A 20,773-nucleotide genomic window follows, 5' to 3' on the forward strand; every position below is an offset into this window, starting at 1 on the left:
CTGCAAAAGCAAAGAAAAAAGAGAGAGAGAGAGAGAGAGAACCTGAATAAATGCCCTCCACGAATTCTTGATAACCTTCAAGACTAGTATTCTTATGCTCATTCAGCCTCCGGGCGATATGCCTGTCTTTGCCTAATGATGAATGTCTAGATACAGTGTCCAATTTTCCTACGGGGCTCAGGGGTGGCCTGGAAAGAAGAGGGGCCACAGGGGTCTAGATCACTTCTCAGTAGTCAGTTTTCACTGAAGAGAGAAAGAAAGAAAGAACAAACAAGTAAATCTAAAAATGCACCTACATGCAAAGGGAACAAACGTTTGGGTTTTTGACTAGGAAAGTCAATGGGAGAAGAGAATTGTTAGTTCCAGGAAACCTTTGGTCATTGATCTTGGAGTATTGATGTTGAAATGCATGTGGGAACACTTGTATCTCAGATCATATGGGAACGTAGACGAGTCTATCACGGGTGCGGGACCTTTCTTGGTTGGCAGTTTACAATAATTCTCTTTCGCATTTTGCTTGTGTTGTTGACTGCCTCGTTGACCTCTTGACTCCAGTTGTGTGCACTAGCATGTTTTGTTAAACTCACTCGCCAGAAATTGTTAGGGAAGCATTATTAAAAGTGCCAAAATAAATTTTTTTTAAAAATACTTTCTGAAATCAACGGTCAAGTGGCTTTTGCGATCAATTCCACAATTATTATTTGCTCGTGTTAGAAAGCAACCGATCAATGGTCAGATGGCGAAATTGCAATATTATTAATTCCGTATAATTGCTCTTGCGTTGATTACGTGCATGTGTCGACGTTGTATCACTGCAAGTGTTTTAACGATCAACGATTTGTTTATTCAGACCAATAGGAGTTTGTTAGGTTAAGAAACAACTTTGCCGTATTTATTGTTTCAAATATTCGCATGTGGAAGGAGGAATTGTAAGTACGAAATTCTGAATTCAAAACCTCCCACTTATTGATAAAAAACTTCATATTGTACAATAGAAGTCCGTAATTAATTGGCATCAAGTGACTTGAATTTTTAAAATGCTAAAGTAAAACAAAACTATATAGCCAATAATTGGATTTCTCGATTATGAAAATAACCAATGTGGAGAAGTAATCATGAGACAGCCATCCATGCAAATTGTAAATAATTCCTCTTTTTCTCGTCAAGTTTCTTTTCTTTTTTCTTTTTAAAAATTCTCCGTTTGTTTGCTGGTGATTTACAGAGGGAAAATAGCAACATGACTGTCCGTAACTTAGAATACGGACAAATGCTGACCGTTCATCCATGTCGACGGGAAAACGACTACCCATCACATCGTCATCATCCTCCTCCTCCTCATTCTTCAGCCACCAGTGAACTCCTTGTCTGCCACCATGTAAGTACCAACAATCCCAACTCCAAAATTCTCCTAATAATTCAGCCCATCTATAAGCGGCCTCCAACAAACTGAAATTGACATGATATTTTATTTGAAACACCCAATTTTTATTTGCATCTTTTGCTGTAAAAGAGGATGCGATGGTTAGGAGAAATCGAGTAAAGGCTGGGGCTAATTGCCAGCTGCTAGCGAACAGCTCGGTCAACCACTCAACTCAAACTCGGTTTGATTGAGTTTGAGCTCGAGCTCGAGTAGCTCTAGCGGGACGGGGATGCAAGTCAAGTTTTGAGTTCGAATATATGGTGCTTAAGTTCGACAAGCTACTCATCGAGTATTTTTATAATTTTTTTTTCCTTAGACTTTTGACGTTAGTTAATTAAACCTAATCTCAGATTTAACCCCAAAAGCCGGCAACTCTTGAGGTAAACCTGAGGACTTAACTACCCAACACCCCAACCCCAAAGAATCGATGTGGGACTACGGGAAAGTGAGTAGGGAAACTTCTACTAGGCCTTAACGATGTGGGAGTATTTTTATAATTTAAATAATATATATTTTTAAATATGAAATTATCACTAAGGATTTATGCTTTCAAATAATTTACAAGATGATTTGCGTACTTAATAAAATTCTTTAATGGCAAAAAGGTAATAGAATTTGAAATAAATATAATTCAATTTCATTCTCTAGGTTTCGAGCTTAAATGCACAAAAATGGGGTTTGATCGAGCTTCTATGCTTGAAAGCAGCATCAGTACTCGAGCTCGATATGGCTCGTTTTTTCCTTGAGCCATATCGAGTCGAGTTCGAGTTTTTTTATCATTTTACCTAGTTGAATTCGATCGAGTAGGGTGTCAATAGTGTTCGAACCAAGTTCGACTATAGCACTATTTGAACTCGACTCGACTCATGTACCTTCCTAGTAAAGGCTACATGGAGCAATTGCCGCAGATGACCTGCAAGTGGTAACGACGGACAGCAGTGAATAGGTTACATAACTTTTGCTTTGATTGGACCAATTGCTGCCGGTTGTATAAAAGGCTACTGTTGTTTTGTCTTTTTTATTTTTACATGTTGGAAGATGAATAGCCAACAATAACTAATTTTAAGTTAATATTAATAATAGGCTCTTTTACAAATTATAATTATAAAAGACTATTATGAAAAGATTAAAAAAAATAGTAGCATTACGGGTTATAAGTTATAACAAGCATAGTCACGGACATATGTGATGATACTACTATTCTTTAAAAAAAAAAATTGCTAGCTGGTGAGGCTTCCTAGTGTTTTGGAATAACAAATTCATCTGTTAATTCCCCTCGGTTGCCCAGAGTAATTGGGTTGCCCTGTCTATATTGGAATCCATGACCAGTAAGGTCCCCTCAAGCCAGACTTTTGGACGACAAATACCGACTCGTTCATGGAATAAGAGTTAAACGTGCAGTTGGGCCTTTAGCCCCCCAAGCAACCCAACAAAAGAAAAGGTTAGTTTTTTTAATGTTTATATAGCAAAAGGAGAGATAATTGTCAGTAAATTCCAACTTTTCCATTTTCTTTTTTTTTTTAAATTTTTTTTGGGTATAAACATCCCAACTTATTTTGGATGTTACATTTAGAGCTAAAACATGACTAAGGTTATTTAATTATTGATTGGATCCCTCCAAGTTTTATTTATTTTTTGTAATATTACACTAACTCTAGATTGTGACATTATTACTACAAACCCACCACTAATCAGCAGCATTATAAATTAATCTATAAACTGTCGGATGATTAAACATCACTGATAAGTTTATTAATAGTCACTCATAAGCTGATTGAAAATTTTTTTGAGCAGTAATTTCATCAGTAATTGAGCTTGTCGAGCATCAACTTTGATAGAATGAATACTGGTGAAACGCCACCAGAGAGCTGGGCATTGGAAGGGATGAATTTGAGCTAGACCTTTTCTTTGCCTCATATGGATGCTTAAGCAATATTAATTCCAACTAGGAAATTCTTGTGTTACTTTGAGATGACACATTCCATTCATTCATTCACCATTTACTTGAACCTCATGCGGTTGAATTTGCCAAATTGGACTAAGAAAATCACCAAACTCAGAGGAGGAAGAAAAAACCAGGATTAATTAACATCCTCATTTCATGTTTTCCAACTATACAGTTCTTATAGAAAGACTAGATCAAGATCGAATGCAATTAATTTCTTCAACACTATTAAGATAAATTTTTTATAATAACAGTCTCGATTGATCTAAATGCATGACACATAATTCATACTTGAATTTCTCGTCTCGTACACATAGCATGCAACCAAATCAGTCAAGTGTAACAAAAATTTTGCAATGACAGTAGTGTAAAATTCATTGACAGATATAGAATTATAGGTGTGTTACATAGATGTGAGAATACATTGCCCTGATCATCCACTGAACATCATTCACTTCTGCTAAAAATTCATGGATTTCATCATCAAATTGCCCTGCTCAGATGAAATCCATCATTTCCCAATCTCCAAAAAAAAAATAATAAAAATTGAAAGAGCATCAGCATCACTAGAATATATCGAGAATCTCAAGAATTGAACGATTGCACAAGGGACAGAGCCCTCGGTTGAACCACAACTCCCTTGAGCACACCCGGCAAAAAGTGTGCCCACATGGTATGAAAGCTGCGCCCTTTTTCCTTCCCATGCACACGCAGCACACTGAATCAGAACCCACTCCTTTCTCCTCTTTCTCCCAGTCCCCATAATCATAACCGTCCGTCTCTTCAAGCAGTGTCATCAACGACACCCTGAACGGCGTCCCACCAGCAGCCACACCGCTAGCTACCCCATCAGCCTCAGTCATGGGCCTCATTGGGCTTGGACTTAAACCCACCAATTCTTGGGCCGCCCTAAATTGCCTTTCTGCCGCCAGAGCTGCAGCCAAGTTCATCCCGGAAGTTGCCGGGACACAATCGGCGCACGCCGCCGTTGACCCATTTTCCGGCGAAGCATGACCGACGTCTATCACCTCAATTTCCCGCTGCCGTTCACCTCCTCCCTCAGCCTCCCCACCATCATCTCTCACACTAACGCTACTATGAGTATGAGCAGGTCCAAGACCCCACGTGGCCCCACAACAGCTGAACCCCTTCAATCCCAACCGTTCAGTTATACTCTTCCTTCTGACCATGCGATCAGAAGCATCCATTCTTTCCCTCAAGAACTCCACCAACGTAATCGTAGCTCCTCGCTCTCCTCCCTGTATTCTTCCCTGAAATCCAAAGCCCAACATTATTATTTATTGCCCGTTCTTCAATTTCAAGAAATCTTGAATGAGGATGGCAAGAATCGAATCCTCCTTCAAAAACAAGAAATACACATCTTTCTCGTCGCGTCTGAGCATCCAATTCTTGTTCTAAGCTGACCAATGGAAACTATTGTGCTCTTTTACCAACTAGGCTCTTTATTTTCTTTTGCTGACGTAAAAATAAGCAAAAATACACATTCATGCATGAATGCAATGAGGAACTACTCTATACACATATATATATATGGAAAGAGAGAAGGGATAGAGTAAACGTACAAGAAATGGATGAATGGAGGGGTTAGAGCATTAAATCCTCGTGAGTCGAATCAAGAATGAGAAGCCCCACAAAGTACAAAGGCCACCACCACCTCCTCTTCTGTGAATAATATGTATGTATGTGATGGAGTTCACAGGGGAAGAAAGTGACTTGACATAAATGATGGCGGTTTTGGGTTTAGCGGATTGTGTGAAACAGAATTGAGAGAGAAGTCAATTACTCAAATGAGGTGGGGTTTTTTCTGTTGAATCGTTTATGATGTCATTGACAGCTCCGCCATAGAAAAAGGGAGGAGAAAAAATGGAGAGAGAGGGAGAAGGAGAGAGCGTCCCGTTTTTTATCTTCAGAATCTTTGAAGAAGTGAACAAAAGACCAAAAAAAAGAAGAAGAAGTTACTTAAAGGCAGCGAAAAGAGAATATAATTGGTTGGTCTTCTTGGCTTATCGGCCGGGGAGAGTTTTCTGCTACTTTTCCTTGTTGGTTTAAGTAACCTTTCTTTGGCTTAATTTTTTTTTTTAAGGATTCGTTGGCTTAATTTTTAACTATTAATTTTTTGATACTGACAGTATACACTGTAAGCATTGAATGAATGATAACTATGCAAAATTTAAATTTAAAATTCAATTTTTATACACATGTCATGAATGTAACAGTGATAATATATACACTACTATCAGTACATATAAGATTTACTCAACTTTTAATGACATAACAAACAGTGCTAGGAAAACTAATAAGTTGGAAATCATAGAGTAGGGGTGTTTAATAGTATAATTAATCCTACGTATTACCCTAGTTGGTTTGGAGTTTGGAGTTGGAATAATGTATAATAATGAGGATTTTAATATTGAAGTTGTTGCAATAATTTTTTTTGGTTGATGAGATAAGAGAAAACAGTTGTTTTGTTTTTGTTGGTGGCCGCTCGCCAATGCGCCGGCCGAAGAAGTGGCCCATAACGATGGCAAGAAAGTTCATGGGAAGCAGGCTCACTCTCCGAGGTTTACCCATATGGCATTTGCTTCAACTTGAGAACTGGCCACATTTGGGATTAAAGGAAATAAATTCCCTATATTGGACGGACTGCTTCAGCTATTATTAGTACTTCCCAAAGAATTAAAAGACAGATTTTTACTACTACATGTTTCTGTTTTGGAATGAAAGAATTAGAACAGTTCTAATTTTCTTTTTGGAAAAAAAAAAAAAGAGATTCTAAACCTCATAATAATTCTAAACGGATTTGCATTCGTGAGATTTTGTGTGAATGCATGTCCTGGTCAAAAAATGAGAATCTTGCCGATCGGCCAGCGGAGGCAAAAATTGATATCTATGGTTCTCCTTCTAAGCTTTTGACTGGAAATTTGCAAGCATGTAGATTGTAGGTGTAGTTATACTTGCACCCTAATGATTCTCAAACTTCTCCAAATTCTTTAATCAAACTGCCTTGAATTTGCGTCTTGCTTAACTCCTAAATCACTTCCCATGTTCCTTTAGCCCAATTTACTATTGTGAATTTGTGTTTTCATTTTTTTTTTATTGAACTTTAAAGGGAGGAAAAATGAAAATGAATGAGAAGAATAAAAGATAAGTGGATTAAGGGGCATGATTTTAATGCTAAAATTTGTTAGATATAGAAATTGGGATTTTAGGGAAAGATGAAATTAGAACTTGGATGGAGAGAAGAAACGAGTGGAAGTTGTGGAAATAAATAGCAGTAGTGATGATAGGGCTATTTAGAGAGGGCAAATGCTCAAGAACAACTTTCTAAATTCGAATTGACATTTGACATTTTTACTACCTATTTTCATAATTTTTTTCCTCCATAAAAAGTTTTTTGCCTTAATTTTTTAATAGGATGAGTTCCATTCTTTTATGAGGATATTATAGTCATTTAAATTATGAAGGAAAATTAGGACGGTGGTAGGTCAAATTATCAGAAATCTCGAAGAGTTTCTTAAATTATCCGTTCTAACTAACTAATACTAATACCTTTGCACCGGTCAAAATCCACCTTAAAAGATCAAATAATACATGCAATAACAGCTGAGGACTCAAAAAATATGTACTAACTAAATCATGTTATCCGCAGAGTGACCCATAATAATTATTTTTAACATTTAAATCAAACGGGACATAAGTAGGTCACCTGTGACTTGTTAAAGAAAAGTATATATATATATTTCTGATCCTTTCGTCTTTATTAGTTTTTGTTATCTTGATAATTAATCTCTATACCGCTGTGCCGTGCCATCATACCCATACTACAATTTTAAATCAGATTAATCTTGGACGGTTAGGGTATGAGTAATCATTGAGCAACCTAACACAAAGAAATACCATAATTGATTTGCGAGTCTACGACTTCGAATGTCATGAGACACGTACCCCAGGCATCAAATTATTTAGTCCAGTCAACTTTCCCTTTCAATCGAGCTGATCATTTTGCCCTCAATCGAGTATCAATATAACCTTAGCTTTTCATTGCTTTTGCTAAATATCACTAAATCCGAACGCGGAATGTTCAACCAAAAAGGTGCAACAATAAATGGCTCGTTATGAAGTAAAGAGGCCATCCTTCGAGACTCGGTTTAGACTTTAGAATTTTTGCAAGATGGTTTAGTCACAAGCAACCCATATGATGTTAGTTTAAGGTGTAAGTTAAGGATTCAAACTTTTTCAACTAAGGCCTAATTGATAATTTAGTTTAGCACTTAAATTTAATGAATTCAGATCTTAACATATTCAGACCATTTGATAACCAAAAATTGAACATATGAATTAATTAAGTAACACTGAATTTTCTAAATAAAAATTGCTCCCAAAATTAAGTGATAAACTATTCACTTATCACCGAATGTGATATGTACTCAAATGTATTAGATTTAATACTTAACAATTCAATAATTTAATAAATTCAAATTTCAGTTTTATTAAACGCACCCTAAATCTAGAAAAGGTATAGTAGTACATTCCTCTAATTTAAAGATCATGAATTTCTCTTTGTTTAGTCTCTTTAACCCGGTTAAGTCTCATCCTAGTATAAAATCTTTGATCCAGTTGAAAAAAAAAAATCCTCCCATAATATAGGCTAACGGAAAGAAATTAATAGCATCATATGCATCCACAGGTTGAACATCAAGGCTTTTCAATCACCCCGTGAAGGTGAAGACTGAAGACTCAGGAAAAGTACACACTATTCGATTAAAGGCTTAAAGCACAAGATGCAAGTAGCCCATAGATTTAATCAATATTCAAGTTAAACACCCTTTTATAAATTATAAGACCACTGATCCCACTACCCTTCTAGCTGAAGAAACTTCTACTTCTGGCTAACTCCAATTTACTAGCAAAGAGTAACTTGGAGATATGCTGTAAAGCATCTTCACCTTTTTATGAAGTTTAAGTTACTTTTGTTTCATGAGAGAACTTTCAAAAAAAAAACAAAAAAAAAATAGTTTTGAGCTACACGTACTGTTGGTCATCACATGCCTCGATCATCTTGGAGCGTCTGTACTCAATTACAGGTCAATTTTTTTTTTTTTTCGGACACAATGGTGTCCGGGTCAATCCTTACGGGGTCCGACTAATCCTCTGCGGCCCGAGCCCGACGCCCCAACCCGACCAAGGCACGATAAGTGCACAGGCGTCCCCATTGCGCAGTTTCGAACCCGGGACCTGAAGGTCCCAAGGGAACGCTGCTACCATGTAGCTAAACCCGCGGGGCACACTCAATTACAGGTCGATGCTTTCTTTTTTTTGGTTTTATTTTTCCTAGTGATCAGATAGTCTTGAAATCAAGATCAATCTACACAAGCATTCCAACTTTATTTGCTTATGAGGCCTTTCAAAGAAGCTGTTGTTCCTCTAACAAATAACTATATTAACAGGTGAATTTTTTTTAAAAATCAATCGTGCTATTAAAATCTGCCAACAAGCCATAAATCAGAAGACAATAGGAACCCTTGTACTAACTTTTTAGGATTTGTTTCAAGTTATGCGGTAACCTTTAATCTAATGTTTAACCTGAGCTTCTATAAAAACCTAGTTTTAAGCCTGCATCTTGTAACTCGTTATTAGTACTAATCCTTTCACCGAACATTACTATAGACAATTAATCAACACATGAAGTTGACTTCGTAAGAGTTCTATTTACGTCATTAAGAGGGTCCCGAGGACAAAAAATTACAAAATAATTGTTCTAGCATTTGCTGCTGTATAACCTCAGTCACTCAGCTTCCGTGGAACTTTCAAAAAAGCTATCACTTCCTTCTGTGCGTAGGATCAGGGAACACAAGCCCAGCCCGAAATTTTAAGGATCAGGTGCATTCCCTTTCTTCAAAAACGATCTGGAAACTGTGGCAAGATGGGGAGTTTCGTCTTGGGCCAGTTGACTGAACTCGGCAGATCCCAGTCCCGTGGGTTCGATAGAAGGGGTTCACTTGTATCAACAGTTATCAACATATCAACATAAGTAGATAAAGAGCGAAGGGCAGTGATGACCTGGAGTTTTTCGTCGTCCTCTCACGTGCTGCGCCTGTGATTGGTGACCCCCTCATCCTTTCCGCGCGTTGCGCGGGATCCTCTCCCTTTTGTTTTTCCAACCCTAAGCCACCGCCGCCCCTCCTTTCCTCTGCCTTTTCTTTTTCCTAATTTCTAACCTTGAGACAGAGCCGTATCTTATCTCCCGTCTCTTCCTTCTTTCCCCTTTCCTCTCCCTTGCCCTATCTCTATCCCTCCATTACTCCCTTTCCTCCTTCCCTTACTGTATCATCAGAAGATTTTAGAAACCTTTCTCTTCAGCATCATTCCCATTTGCAGATGCCATTTCGGCTTTCCTCTCATCAAGAATTCGTTGCATAACTCTGATTTGTTTTTCCTTCTGTGCTCGTTTTCCAGCAGTTTCTCCTCAGAGTTTCTCATTCCTCTTTTGCTTGTAGTGGTCATCTGTTCGCTTGGCAAGTTCTGGCTTTTTTCTATTGGCAGATGCTCCAGTTCGATATTAAATAGGCTTAGTTCCATCATTTTCATTAGCAACTCCATATTGAACTTAGAACTTGCCAAATCAGTATTTTCTCTAAAAATGTATTTTTTCCATGCTTTCTTTTAAAACAAAGATGACCAGTGGGATGCTGCTCGTGGATTTCTCATTATCTGATCTCATCAATTTTTTGGGTTTTCTTTTATAGTGGTATGGCCAAACCTCTTTGGGTTTTTTTCCTCCTTTCTTATCTTATCTTTTTCTCCTTTACTCTTTTAGTATTTTTATCAATTTCATGCGCAGGTGCTGCAATTGGACATTTCTTTGGTTCTTTTCCCTTACACGTTTGTCTCATCAATTTATTGGAAATGGTTCAGGTTGTTATGGGATAATGTAATGAGTTTATGCTTCTTTAGATTGAGACTGATTTACGGATGGTGATTTATAATATGATTGTGATTTGTGTGTGAAATGTGCAGGTTAAGTAGGGAAAATGTAAGAAGAATCAGCAGCGATGACGGTGCCTTTGCTTTCGAAGAAGACAGTGAAGAAAAGGGTCAAGAAGTTCAAGCAACCCCAGACAGAGTGCAAAATTGTAACCTTTGTCTATACTGCTTACAGCAAATGACATTCTTAAACCTACTAATGTCTCTGCCGGATTCACCTTATCTGACAGCAACTCAAACACTCATGTCCAACTTGCTAAGAAAAGTGGAAAAGGGGAATACAGGAAGTGTCATGAGTCTTCCCAAGCATAGTAGGAAGGTGAGCCTCTATCTTTGTATCATGAAAATAAACGGTAGTATGCTAAGGTGTTCTCTCAAATATTTAATCAATTAGAAAGCTAGGAACCTTTAACTTTGAAGGTAAAAAGGGCAGGGAAGTGAGCACTAATAAAAAAAAAGGAAAGCCTGCCAGTCTATATTTTTACAATGAAAGAGAAATCCATGACCCGTATCAGTTTTCCTATCCCTCGCTATCCTTTTTTTTCCTTTTTTGTCAATTTAATCTATATCTCAAGAAAGACATGGAAAATTCAGTGCATGCTTCTGAATATTGATCAGCTCTCTGTGTTCGTAGAAAATTCAACCCAATTTTTGTACCCGTTTGTCTAACCTCCTTTCCTTGCTTAAGCAGGTCACTCATCATGAATATGAAGTCGAAACAGCAAATGGAAGAACAATTACAAAAAAAGGAAAACCAAAAGTACTGTAATGTTTGCGGTATGTAATTTTGATTTCTGATCAGTATGCATTGTCATAGGGGAATGATTCTTTATGTGTATATTTATTGGTTATGTGTAATTGTCTCTATTACTACAGGACTCAAGCAGACATAAAAAGCTAGAGACACCAAAAGCTGTTACACCTAGAGCTGTTACTAAGGTAATTAAACAATGAACTAGGATAAATTTTCCTTCTCAGTGTCATCATGCTGGTTGTTTTAGCTTTTGATCTTTTGTGGAGTGTCAGTCATGTCTCACCCAACAAGAAGTAGGATTTTTGCCTATTTTTGATGAATGGGGTGTACTAGACAGACAATAATTGTGCTCACGAAATTCTCTTACCTTGAAATGGTGTTACTCTTGTTCATATCATTTAGGATTAAGTTGTGATTACTAATAGATTAATGCAATGAAACAGAGCAATTGGTTAACCTGAGCAAGGTAAAATAGAAACAAGGAGAAATTTAACTGTATGGGATGAAGTTTGTTTCTGTACACTACAAGATGCCTTGTGATTACGATCACATATAATTTTATGTTATGTGTGCTGACATTTGTGATTGGAATTTCACGATAGGGAACAAAGGGACAAGTTCATACAAATTCATCTAATATAGGTGATCTGTTTTCAGAAGGATCTCTGAATCCTTATGCAGATGATCCCTATGCATTTGATTAGAGGTATCCCCGTTTCATGTTAGTTCTATTTGAATTGCAGTACTTTAATTAATGTGCAGTTGACCTTTCCTGCATTGGGTTAATAGTTCATGTACTCAGGTGCAAGATTTACTCCATAAACTAGACAATTATTTTTAATTTTTTTGCTACTGGAAATGGAATGGGACAGCTTTTGATTGTTAAACATTTTTCTTTTTATTAAGTATGAAGTGTTTGGGTCGACCGTGAAGAAGCCAGTGCAAAAAAAAAAAAGGATTTGTCTACAAAAAAGGTTGCTTCTACCCACTGATTATTCTATAAGATTTATTGCATGCATTGTTTTCTATGTCCTGAGCTACATTAGACGAGGAAACTTTTTTAAACGTTTAGCTTGTTCGATATTGATCAGGTATAATGCTATGAGATCATTTTGGTAAATCTGCAGTCTGGCATGACTACTGAATGTTCAGTTGTTCTTGATACTGCTAAGGAGCTGTTTCTCTTAGTTAAGTTGTTTGTAGTATCAAATCACTGCTGCATCTGGATTTTGGCAGGAACTGTATCATGCAATAGAAGGCTTTGCAAATGGAGGATGAAACTTTTTAATTCTAGACATTTTAGCACACGAAAAATGTACATTGCAACTGTAATAATGTTCCTTCATTGATAAACAAGAATTAAACGTTTGCATGTGTCTGAAATGTGAAATTGCCTGTTTTCGTGGCTCCAAAACTCTTTTCTGGAAGTTTGATTGCTACAATAACACAGAGCTCTTGTTAAAGATGTATGGCCAATATTGCATTCCCCTCTGCATCTTGATTTTTTGTGAAAAGAAATTATGTTTCTTGATTTTTCGTCACTTTTGTTTGTGCCTCCAATCTTTTACCCCAACGGTGTCGTGCCACGTGAGAAAACTAAAATCAATTGCGGGTGTCTTGTCAACATATAAGACTATTTGTATACCTTGCTTGAGGTCAGGGAATGTATAATTTCCCTAGGTGCATCGTGGATTTGTTATTAGTTATTAGCTTTTAAAAACCCTATATATTCCTTGGTTTCCTTTTTTTTGGTGGTTAATGTTATTTTTGTTATAGAGCATGGATCCGGCTCACTTTTCATGATGATATTGGGTGTGTAAATGTTATTGCATTAGGTGTCGAAGCTGAGAAGCTGATTTGTGTTAGCGCGCTTGACATGTTTGAGGCTGCTGATGATGAGGTTATGTGTTGCTCTATTCTCATGCATAGATACCTGAACTTGGAGATTGTTCAACTATGTAGCCAGGTCATTTGGATTTGTCATTAATGAACTTTCTTTTATGCAATTTCAATGGTCTGATTTGTCTACATGGATTCTTGAATTGCCACTTTATTTCGATTCAACCTTTTTGCAGACCTTTAAGTTGTACCATCGTGTGGCTTGTCGAATTGAACTGACCAGGCTCCTATGCTATTTTAAGCGTTCATCCGATGTGATCAACAAAGTGACGTGCACTAAATACGCTGTTGTTGCTTGCTGCCCAGTTTAGAGAGGTTGTTTTTGGATGCTTATTTCTTGTGCTATCTTGTCAGCTCGTGAACTTCTTTGAGCTTGTAGTGGCGTCGGTATTAGTTTTGAGGCTTATATGCTATTGATACTAATAGCATTTAGTGGTTCTATTCTTTTTAAAAAATTTTCTTTGGGATGCTCTGTTATGCTGCCAGCTCATAGCCTTTCTTCTTGGGCTGAGTTCTTAGGCAGCAGTAGTATTTGGAATAGTTATATGTAGACTATAGACCACATGTTTGTTACTTAGACGATTCATTCACTGGATAATTACTAGACTTTGTTTTGTTTCTGCGTATCTAAAACCTAGATCTTTGTATAGTTCTTTAGCCTTTGGAGTTTTAAGCAACAAACATTCCTTCTGTCCTAGCTGTTACTTTTGTTATTCCAACTTATTACATCTAATAAAGTCAATGTCCTTTTTATTTTCAAAATTATATACCTGCTACATATGTTTTATGGGCATCCATAATAAATTATCACCGCGCAGGGCGCGGTTCATGCCTCCTAGTCAACATATAAGACTAACAGCCGAAGGAGGGTTACTGTTCACAAGCTTTTTCGTCGTCCTCACGTGCTCGCCATCCTCCTTCGGCTCGGCTCTTCTCATCATCTCGTCTCATCTCACAATAGCAGCCAAAATTTCGTTATCTTCCCTTTCACCTCTTTTCATCTCATCTCATTAATGCACGCACATGCTTTTCCATTTTTGCTCCTTCGTCTGCTCTGGTTATGAATGGGTGGGCTGAGAATCTTTCTTAATTGGAATAAGGCGTATCACACAATGGATTTTATCCTTTGGATTTATGGCCTCCATCCTTTACCTGAGATTTCTTCTCTTCTACCCAACAATTGGAGGTACGATTCTTTTTCTCCTTCCTATTTCAGTTTTTGGCTCTTCCTCTTTATGATTGTGATATTTTTCTAGGGTTCCTCTCCCAGCTGTTTGCGTTCTTGTGGAGGTTGATTTTTTGTCGGAATTTTCTTCTGTGCCTTTTTCCTTTTTCTTTTCTTTTGTTATATTTTCGCTTGCATGCTGAATTTTACAGATGTTGTTCTTGTCCTTTTATGTTTTACGTTATTTTGTTGTTTTCAGGATAGCCTTGTGCATTTGTCTTCCAAATCTGCGTGGAGGTACTATCTTTCCCCCCTTTTTTTTTTGGCAATTGCCTTTTCGTTTGAGCTGTCTTTTCCTTCTCCTTTGAACCGGTCTCTTTATGCCTTTCTTTCAATATGCTCTACCTATGTCTCGCCTGAGAAAACACCTTGATGATTTTTCCCCAGATCTATTGTTTCTTTTCTTTCCTTCTTTCTTGCTCCCGGAGTTCGAGCAACTACCTAATCAGCTGCTAACTCAGATCATCAGATGGCTTTGTCACTAGCTCTTAAGCGGCTGGTCTCATCGAGCAGCCTTCTCAGCCGGTCTCTCAATCCCCTCCTCCGTCCGGCTGCTTCCGCTGCGTCATCAAGTGTTTTCGACGTCGTCGATCGCCGCTCCGATCGTCCTCTCGACCATCGCCTCGAATTATCCTGTTTTCCAGGTAATTTTTTTTTCTTTTTTGCGCCCCCACCAGATCTATAATCTGTCTCTTCTATGTATATAATTTGGGGGAATTTTCATCCTAGCCTCTGATCTTGTCCTGCTTATCGCCAATTGATATAGCGCAGCGGAAATGAAGTATGGGTCCCTTTCTATTTTTATTTAAATTGACGATTTTTCGACTGATCTTTTATTTTTAATTTTTTAAAAAATTTTTTTTTGTCTGGGTCTTTAATGCATTTCCGCTAGATGTCTGATTTGTTTGAAGCTTGTGTTTGCTTTAGTCTTGTGGTGGGTGATTTTTTTTTTCTTTTTAGTTAACTGCTTTTCTTATTTTTTCAAACTCTATTTTTTTTTTTGACCTTTTTACCTTGGCTAATAATAATTGAAGCCTTGATTATGCTCTGTTTTTCTACCATTGTTTTGGGTCAGGCAGGATGAAGTATATTTAATCCAGTAATATACAATTTTCTTGCTTAGTGGTTTGGATTCTCATGCACTTGATCTCGTGCTTTTTTTTTCCTTGCTCACTTTGACTTAGGATTTTGCATTTTGCTTGTGGTAGAAAGTGATTTCTTGTATGCGAAGTAACTTTTACAGTTTGTGCTCGCCAAATTGACAGAATTTGTGGATGTACTGAACATGCTTTTAAAAGCTTTACCAAAGTGTAATTCTTCAATAAAGTTTAGAATGTTTTAGTCTTAAGGTTCACTGAGGATTGGTGCATATTGGGATTAAGAAGACGCTAACCTTTAAAATGCTTTTTTGGATAATTTTGGGAGGTGAATATTATTTGTGGACTTTATGTCATATTCTTGGTTAAAATGTGTAACTGGAAAATCAATGTTTCTAAACTAACCCACTCGGGGAAGTGTAAGGCAAAGAAAGGAAAAAAAAACTGGATTAAATAGCAAATAGAAGTATTTATGCTGGTACAGATCTAAGCTTCATTTTCATTTTCCCATAGCTTTTTCCTTTATGATGTTGGAAGTTGTGAGAACATACTTCTTGTGTACAAGTAGTTGAAAGATTAGTACTCATTTCAAAGCTAATTGCTATTTGTGCATCCTTTGTTTGTAGGAAGTATTGGAGTATGCAGATAAAGACTGCATGAAACAAGGATTCCTTCACTTGTTCTTATAAGAGGAAATAGCAAAACTGGACAAATTTGTTACTAATCACTCCCTCAAAGTTGGTGATTCCCCAATCTAGAACAACTTTTGCTATTATTATCTTCACCAGGAAAGGCATAGAAAAGTTGCAACCCAGGCATTTTAGCTTCAAAATTTAGCTTGGAAAGGCATAGAAAAGTTTCGACCCTGCATTTTAGCTTCAAAATTTAGTTTTAGTCAGATTCTATATACTAAGAAACTTGGCTGTCAGAGGTTGGAGAAAAGTCAAGATCCAAAGCTGCAACAAACACCTGCATCAGCAAATTAGTGCGGGGAGTGCATCAAATATCAAGCTGCATACTCTTGTGGAGGATATTCTTAGCTTGAGAGTGCTGTTTCAAATGTGCTCTTTTGGTAATATATCTAAAAATGATAATCATGTTAGTACTACAGTTGGGGAGTATGCCTTAGGTATATTGCATGATGAGGAATGGATAAATCCTCTGTGCTATTGAGCACTTTTGTATAGAATTAGGGGCCTTTGCTCCAAGTGTAAAGGTTAGTTGATGATTAATATATGGCTAATATCGTTTCGGAAAAAAAATATATACTAAGAAACTATACCACCTCATGGTGATTATTGATATTTATATTGTTAGTGAAATCTGTAGTAGACCCTTCATGGTTTTTCCGCTTTCAGTAAGTTTTGAGTTACCATATAAATCAGGAGAATTTGGGATATGGTTTTCCCGCTTTCAATTCATCATCAAAACCACGTCTACAGGGAAGCAGATTATGAGAGGACCAAATTGTAGTGTCTTCAAATAATGCCCTCATGACCAGCAACGGATGCAAGCCAGCACTGCTAGGTACGACTGTGGTCAACAATCTGAGGCATTGATGTGTTCAAATCAGATTGCAGAGCAGGTTGCTCTCGATTGGTTTCAAATCTAATAAGGATCCAAATGTTCAGATGGAATAGAGTCCCTATAAGAATATTATTAGCTCAAATGCAGTGTTCTGAGCCCTTCACTGACAAAAAATTTCACAGCATGCGCAGCGACGCAGGCCCCAAAGCATCTAATGGTAGCTGAGTTGACGATCACTTTTAAAGCAACTGTATTTGATGACAGAACAAACATATCAATTATGAGAGCATCCACAATGGATTACACTCCATAAAGTGTAATCCACATGCCACGTCAGCATTCCACTTTCTCCTCTTTTATTACACTTTCACTCACAATGGATTACACTCCACAAGGTGTAATAGCATGGGTCCACAATTAATCAAATATTTATTTTAATAATGCATAACTCATATCCCATAAATAAATAAAGTAATTTTTAAAACTAATTTTGTTATTTTTAAAAAATAAAGTACTAACTTTCGTTAAATTTTGTACATTTTGAATTTTTTTATTTTCTAAAAATGATATTATTAATTTTTAAGTTTGAATAATATATCTTTTTCTATGTTTCAAAAATAATATATTGTTATTTTTTTAAAAATAATTATGTAGGAAATTAAACAAATATTTGATACTTCAAATGCGAAGATATCATAATAATCCATACTTAATTAATAATTCGGAATGTAATTAGTTGAACTCCATAACATAATATTACATAAGTTAAATCAAATAAAATACAAATAATAACAAAATGAATACTAGTTTTCATTGTCATTGCCTTCGAATCGTTCCCAAATATGCTCGACCAAGTCTGATCGAAGTTGATGATGTACTTCTCGATCACGTAATTCCGCATTCCTTTGAAGGTAATATTGAAAATTTTCGGCCGAACCTTGAGTCACAGGAATCGTTGGATCGTCATCGTCAGCATCCCAGTTTCTTATTGCATCTCCTTCATCATCCACAATCATATTGTGCAATATGATACATGTGTACATTATATCTTTGAGTTTTGCTCTGTGCCAAAATCGAGCAGGACCACGTATAATAGCCCAACGAGATTGGAGCACTCCAAAAGCTCGCTCAACGTCTTTTCTTGCAGCCTCTTGCATTTGCTTGAACTTTAACCTCTTTGGATCTCTAGGAGATGTAAAACTTTTAACAAATGTTGCCCATTCTGGATATATGCCATCTGCTAGATAATATCCTTTATGTATTGGGTGCCATTTACCATAAATTGAACATCAGGAGCGTATCCTTGCAATACGTCGTTAAATAGTGGAGATTGATTGAGCACATTGATGTCATTGTTAGACCCCGCGACACCAAAAAATGCATGCCATATCCATAAATCGGCTGATGCTACTGCTTCTAGCATTATTGTGGGAGATCCTTGATCACCTCGAGCAAATTGACCTTTCCATGCCATGGGGCAATTCCTCCATTGCCAGTGCATGCAGTCAATGCTACCAAGCATGCCAAGGAAGCCATGCCGCTCAGAATGCAAATTAAGTAAACGTTCAACGTCATTAGCATTAGGCCTTCTCAAGTATTGTGCCCCATAAATATCAATCACACATCGGCAAAATTGTGACAAACACTCGATTGCAGTGGTTTCACCCATCCTTATGTACTCATCCAATTGATCAGCTGGTGCTCCATATGCTAATTGTCGGATAGCTGACGTGATTTTTTGAAGAGGAGAAAGTCCCTTTTTGCCTGCTGCATCAATCCTCATTCGAAAAAACTCAGAATGATTTGTAATGGACTCCACAATTCGAAGGAATAATTCTCTTCTCATTCGAAACTGTCGGCGGAATATATGTGAAGGATAAACTGGATTGTCGGCAAAATAATCATTAAAGAGCCGGACATGCCCGACACCCCGCTCTCGATCATAATATCTTCGACTACGTGGATGCATATTAGAACTTGAAGTAGTGTGGTGCATTTGCCTTTGCTCCAACAGCATCATAATTTGATCCTCTGTGTCGTCCTCCATTTCATCGGCTAAAATTTTTTTTACTTCTTCTATAAGAGAGGGATCAGGATATTGAGACATTTTGGAGTGTGTTGAGTTTATGGTTTCAATATGTGGAGTCTCATATATATATATATATAGGGCTAGTTTCCAACGGCTAGTTTCCAACGGCTAGTTTTTAACGGCTAATTTCTAACGGCTAGTTTCCAACAGCTAGTTTCCAACAGCTAGTTTTCAACGGCTAGTTTTAAAATTATAATAAAAATAGTAAAATGCAAAATTAACTATAAAAGTACATAGTGCAAACAAGTTATTAAGCACTCAAATGTAAAATGGAAAATTAAAAAATTACATTACTAACCATGAAATTAAAGCTAAACTAAGGAATATTATACTTGGCTTTTAGGATGGAACACATATGCTCATGAATTTTAAGCTGCTGCTCGGACATGCCTGTGGTATCCTTCAATAGGATTTCATAATCACTTCGAAAATTATAGTTGTCTAACTTATTTGCTAAGTTTTCCATAGCTTGCAATTTTTCTTCTTTGTGCTCTTTCAACATCCTCCGGATTTGACTAAGTTCTCCATCAACATCTTGCTCATTCGTTTTTTATTTTCCCTTTCTCTTTCCCTTTTTAGCTGCTTTTTGACCAAGTGGACGAACTTCACGTACTTCACTATCATCGATGTCAAAATTTGAATCCACATTGGATGAAGAAGTGTATGCCCCGCTTTCATCAGTCCTTATTTTTTTGAAGAACGCTGCATAGGAGTATTTGCTTTCCATTTCGGATCATCTTTCAACAGCACCCATACATGTTCATGTACAAAATGCTTATTCTTATTCTGGTGAAAAAGCTCTCGTGCATGCTGTTTGATCTGATCATCATTCCACCCGCTATGATGTTCTCCAACCAATTTGTTGTAGCATTGGTTGAATTCATTGACCATTCGACTCAACCAATGCCAATGTGATTTCACAGCTTTATATTTTCTTGGCGGCCCACATTGCCGATTCTCGTTGAAGTATTCCGTGACTCGTTTCCAAAAACTCTCTTCATTTTGAGAATTACCCACAATGCTACAATTAGAAATTGTGAGCCAAGCACTTGCAAGTATCTTGTCATCATCCACACTCCATGGAACGCGTTTATAATCAGATTCTTCCATTGACTCATTGGTGAGAGTAATGTTATCCACCCCACGTTGTGTTGAAAATGGTGGAAATTGAGAGTCCGGCATTGATTCCGTTGATGCAGCATTTTGTTGTTGGCCGGCGAAATCAAAATCCTTCATTATCTCCGACAGAGTATTTAAGCCTCTACAACCCATACCAAAGTTATAATACCCCGATGTGTAGTGATTTCCCATATTTGGATTAAAATAAGTAGGTGGAGGATACATGGGAATTGGATATGAAAAATTTGGCGGATTTTGAAATTTGATGGATGATTGGAAGTGGATAAATTTGGGGGAAATGCATAATTTTGCACATTTGTAGGAATACAGAAAATGGGTAATTTGGAAAATTTTGGGGGTTTTGATTTTGTGAGGATGATGAATTTTCTATATTTGGAGCATTTAACATATTTGTAAAACTACTCCAATTTTCATCCATAATCACAAAAAATGAATTAAATGAGTGAGAGAGTAGAAGTGTGTGAGAGAATAAAAGAAATAATAGAGTAGAATATTGGGATATATTTTAGTAAAAAGTGTTGTGTATTTATATAGAATTCTAAAAAATAATGCCGTTGGAAGCCGTTGGAATGTTAAATTCAATCGGAAGAAAATTGTGCCGTTGGAATGTTATATTACCGTTGCCATGGGAAGAAGAATCAACGGATTACACGCATCATATGTATGATACGT

The 20,773-nt window shown here is 37.0% G+C and overlaps 3 protein-coding genes, 1 long non-coding RNA gene and 1 pseudogene across 7 annotated transcripts; 2 read left to right on the forward strand and 3 right to left on the reverse strand.

Annotated features, from left to right (window-relative positions):
• Positions 1–3,728: 3,728 nt before the first annotated feature.
• On the reverse strand, positions 3,729–5,288 carry LOC113763010. Of its 2 annotated transcripts, none has more exons than XM_027306687.1 (2): positions 4,949–5,288; positions 3,729–4,636 (listed from the first exon to the last, which is right to left on the reverse strand). In XM_027306687.1, exon 2 carries the CDS (start codon positions 4,571–4,573, stop codon positions 3,932–3,934), a length of 642 nt encoding a protein of 213 aa, XP_027162488.1. In that variant the 5' UTR covers positions 4,574–4,636; positions 4,949–5,288; the 3' UTR covers positions 3,729–3,931. The 2 variants fall into 2 exon arrangements, with proteins under 2 accessions (XP_027162488.1, XP_027162487.1); XM_027306686.1 differs by having other exon boundaries at positions 3,729–4,841.
• Positions 5,289–10,403: 5,115 nt separating this feature from the next.
• Positions 10,404–13,596, forward strand: LOC113762159. Of its 3 annotated transcripts, XR_003467176.1 has the most exons (8): positions 10,404–10,519; positions 10,601–10,689; positions 11,062–11,147; positions 11,247–11,309; positions 11,727–11,830; positions 12,031–12,098; positions 12,960–13,090; positions 13,200–13,596. It is a non-coding gene; the product is annotated as an uncharacterized LOC113762159 (long non-coding RNA). The 3 variants fall into 3 exon arrangements; XR_003467177.1 differs by having other exon boundaries at positions 10,404–10,689; XR_003467175.1 differs by lacking the exon at positions 12,031–12,098 and having other exon boundaries at positions 10,404–10,689.
• Positions 13,597–13,926: 330 nt separating this feature from the next.
• Positions 13,927–17,185, forward strand: LOC113755288. Its single transcript, XM_027299329.1, has 4 exons — positions 13,927–14,209; positions 14,448–14,485; positions 14,710–14,892; positions 17,055–17,185. The coding sequence occupies exons 1-4, from the start codon at positions 14,088–14,090 to the stop codon at positions 17,183–17,185; spliced, it is 474 nt and encodes a 157-aa protein (XP_027155130.1). The 5' UTR covers positions 13,927–14,087.
• A 490-nt stretch (positions 17,186–17,675) lies between these two features.
• On the reverse strand, positions 17,676–18,919 carry LOC113755297 (annotated as a pseudogene).
• Positions 18,920–19,645: 726 nt separating this feature from the next.
• Positions 19,646–20,272, reverse strand: LOC113755308 (glutathione S-transferase T3-like). Its single transcript, XM_027299346.1, has one exon. It carries the CDS (start codon positions 20,270–20,272, stop codon positions 19,646–19,648), a length of 627 nt encoding a protein of 208 aa, XP_027155147.1.
• Between the last annotated feature and the right edge of the window lie 501 nt (positions 20,273–20,773).

Source organism: Coffea eugenioides, chromosome 2 (assembly GCF_003713205.1).
Source record: "Coffea eugenioides isolate CCC68of chromosome 2, Ceug_1.0, whole genome shotgun sequence".
In the NCBI taxonomy this organism is placed as follows: Eukaryota; Viridiplantae; Streptophyta; class Magnoliopsida; order Gentianales; family Rubiaceae; genus Coffea; species Coffea eugenioides.

What these genes read in the sequence shown, in the direction of transcription:
- LOC113763010 (XM_027306686.1), bottom strand. Translation starts at nt 4,657, where the DNA reads ATGTTGGGCTTTGGATTTCAGGGAAGAATACAGGGAGGAGAGCGAGGA.
- LOC113755288 (XM_027299329.1), top strand. Translation starts at nt 14,088, where the DNA reads ATGGGTGGGCTGAGAATCTTTCTTAATTGGAATAAGGCGTATCACACA. An exon ending in CTTCTACCCAACAATTGGAG is followed by an intron (nt 14,210 to 14,447) that starts GTACGATTCTTT and finishes TGTTGTTTTCAG; the next exon opens with GATAGCCTTGTGCATTTGTC. An exon ending in TCTTCCAAATCTGCGTGGAG is followed by an intron (nt 14,486 to 14,709) that starts GTACTATCTTTC and finishes CTGCTAACTCAG; the next exon opens with ATCATCAGATGGCTTTGTCA.
- LOC113755308 (XM_027299346.1), bottom strand. Translation starts at nt 20,272, where the DNA reads ATGGGAAATCACTACACATCGGGGTATTATAACTTTGGTATGGGTTGT.